The 2,500-nt window shown below is 38.9% G+C and overlaps 1 protein-coding gene across 2 annotated transcripts in view; it reads right to left on the bottom strand.

Annotated features, from left to right (window-relative positions):
- The window catches only part of LOC125047877, a 6,968-nt gene that overhangs the window by 391 nt on the left and 4,077 nt on the right, over positions 1–2,500 (bottom strand). For both annotated transcript variants that reach the window (XM_047646416.1, XM_047646415.1), the window contains exon 4: positions 1–2,500. This exon is cut by the window's left edge and continues 391 nt beyond it; it is cut by the window's right edge and continues 354 nt beyond it. In XM_047646416.1, the coding sequence (XP_047502372.1) occupies positions 659–2,500 (1,842 nt within the window). In that variant the 3' untranslated portion in view covers positions 1–658.

The following is a 2,500-nucleotide window of genomic DNA, read 5'->3' as shown; positions in this document are numbered from 1 at the left end:
TTAAACTAAAGAAAATGATTTTACTCACAATGGTCTACATTTAGTAAATTAATAATTTATATAGTTACAAAAACATTTTTCTAGTGTATCATCTTTCCTGTTTCCTCTTAAATAATGGCATTAGTTAAATGCATTTACATTTTTAGATTGATATCTTCCTGTTTTTAATTTTTTGTACAAATTTGTATTGGTTATAGTTTTAAGAGGAGAAAAAGTAATATTTACAAAATGTATGACAAAGTGCAAAATAAAAATGATTATGAAAGTGAAATATTAGGAACTATATTTATTTCAGACATCAGAAGAACAGCTGTCTCCCTGTTTTATGCAATAAGTTTCCCTAAAATATTTGCATACAGTTTATGAATTTTAAATAAATATCTGCTGACTGTAAAGAAATTCAAATTCCTTTGCAATGGCACTTTTGTATTCCTCTTGTTACACTTACAACTGGAATAAAATGCATTCTACTTTCATCTTGCATATGTAATGAAAATATACCGGTATTCCGATTACAGTGAAAAATTTTCCCCCACAGGATGTGCTTCATGACAAAATCATGTTTTACTTATGGAATGAGAAGTTTCTGAAATGATTACTTTGTCTTCATTCTGTACAGCTTTCATAATTTGTCTATCTTGGTTACAGATTTTAATATTTATTTTGGCTGCATGTAATGATGTAAAGTATTTGGTATAGTGTAATATGGCACACCTGGATTCTCCATTCTGTTATCATGTCTCAAGTTTTGTGTTAATTCTGGCCCGAGACCTGGATGGTGCAACTCGCTGCCATTTCCACGAAGATCTCCTACTCCAGGAAGGTTACGTACATCTGCAGGCACTACTGGCATGGCATCATTCTTTAGGTCAATTCTGTTTTCATTTCTTCCATCAGATGGCATACCTGTCCTGAAAGTTGCATTCACTGTGCGTAATTCCACAAGAGATGTCCGGGGTCTGTTGTTATCCTGATGCACGTCATGTCTATACTCTGGCCTGATTAATTCCTGACGAACAAGATCAGTCCGCTGCATTTGGGGTTGCTGGTGGAGGTCATGTCGGGCCATTTCCTGTCTTGCAGCCATGTCCTGGGAGTGCATGTCATGTTTATGGATTTCAATTAGCTGGTTATGTAGATCATTCCTTAGGTCTTGAGTGGGAGTTGAAATGGAACTGTGGGTGTTCTGAGCGGCTGGAGTTTGAGTATTCTTTTTCATCTCTTTCTGAAGCTTCTGCTGATGAAGCTCATCCTGCACCTTTTGGATGTAGTCCAGCTTTTGATCATGAGCTCGCCTATGTGCTTCCATACTGTGCACTGAACTGGAGTCGTGTAATGGATCTGTCATTGGTTCATTCTGCAGGTCAGGTCGAGATTCAAGCATCATGTCAACATGAATGGCTGATTCCAACACAGAGAACTCATCAAAAAGATGACCTCCTCTCCGCTGTAAGTACTGCCTTATCACCTGACAAGCAATAACTGCTTCTGATACTTTTGGCAAGGCTGGAATGTTTTCAACTGGCATGTCAACATGCTGATTTGTCTGTTGAGCTTTAGCATTTGAAGCATTAAACATATTTGAATAATGAGGATACTGCACAGCATTGGTGATCATTCCTGACTGAGAGTTACCTTTCCCATCCTGACTCTCTTCTGAATCACCGGTGTCCAGATCTGCATCAGAATTAGTAAATATTTCAAACTCCTGCTGACTGACACCTGGCGGTGGCCCCACCTGATCATTGACATTAAGTGCATCTACATCTTTACTAAGTCCTGCTTTAACTACTCCCTTAACAATAGTTTCTGGACTAACATGTCTCCAAGCTTTGTGTATCATGAAAACCGCATCTAAGGCAGAAGTTCCATGGGAAAGAGTAGGTGGGTTTATCACACTATGGTTAAACATACTGGCATGAGCCAGGTGTTCATTTGCTTGAATTTTGGACATTATGTGTTTGAGTTGTTGGTGTCTGTACAGTGCCTTAAAAATGTTTATAATACCTAAGCGAAATGGCTGTAAAACTGAAGCTGTTCCTGGAGGAAAGAAAGTTACATTAATGTTGAAAAGATGAAGATTTTCTGGATGATGAGCAGTCTTGCTGAGAAGTATCACAATTTTTTTCTTTTTTGACCGCAATTCTCTGTCCCACTCTCGCAACCACGTTGAAAAAAACTCTAGTGTTATAGCTCCTTTAGGATGGTAGTGGAAAGGGCATGGTAGTGTTGCAGAACCCGTTAACTGAACTTGACCCACGACTGCTGCAGGCCTACGCTCAGTGCCTGCCAAGTTACTTGCCAGTACAACTGACATCCTGTCAGTTTCACCAATATTTCCTTGAGTCAAAAAATCAGGTACAGAATTATACAGAATGACCGTTTCATCAATGACCCACACATTCTGAAGAGGAACTTCTTTTGTGGCCTTGGCAAACAAATATCTCCTCCAGTGGTTGCCAACCTTGGTAATGGAGGGTGCCCCATCTTTATCCTTGAA

The sequence above is a fragment of the Penaeus chinensis genome, chromosome 42 (assembly GCF_019202785.1).
Source record: "Penaeus chinensis breed Huanghai No. 1 chromosome 42, ASM1920278v2, whole genome shotgun sequence".
Taxonomy (NCBI): domain Eukaryota; kingdom Metazoa; phylum Arthropoda; class Malacostraca; order Decapoda; family Penaeidae; genus Penaeus; species Penaeus chinensis.
Note: the sequence above shows the minus strand (reverse complement) of the source record. Positions and strands in the feature narration are given on the sequence as shown.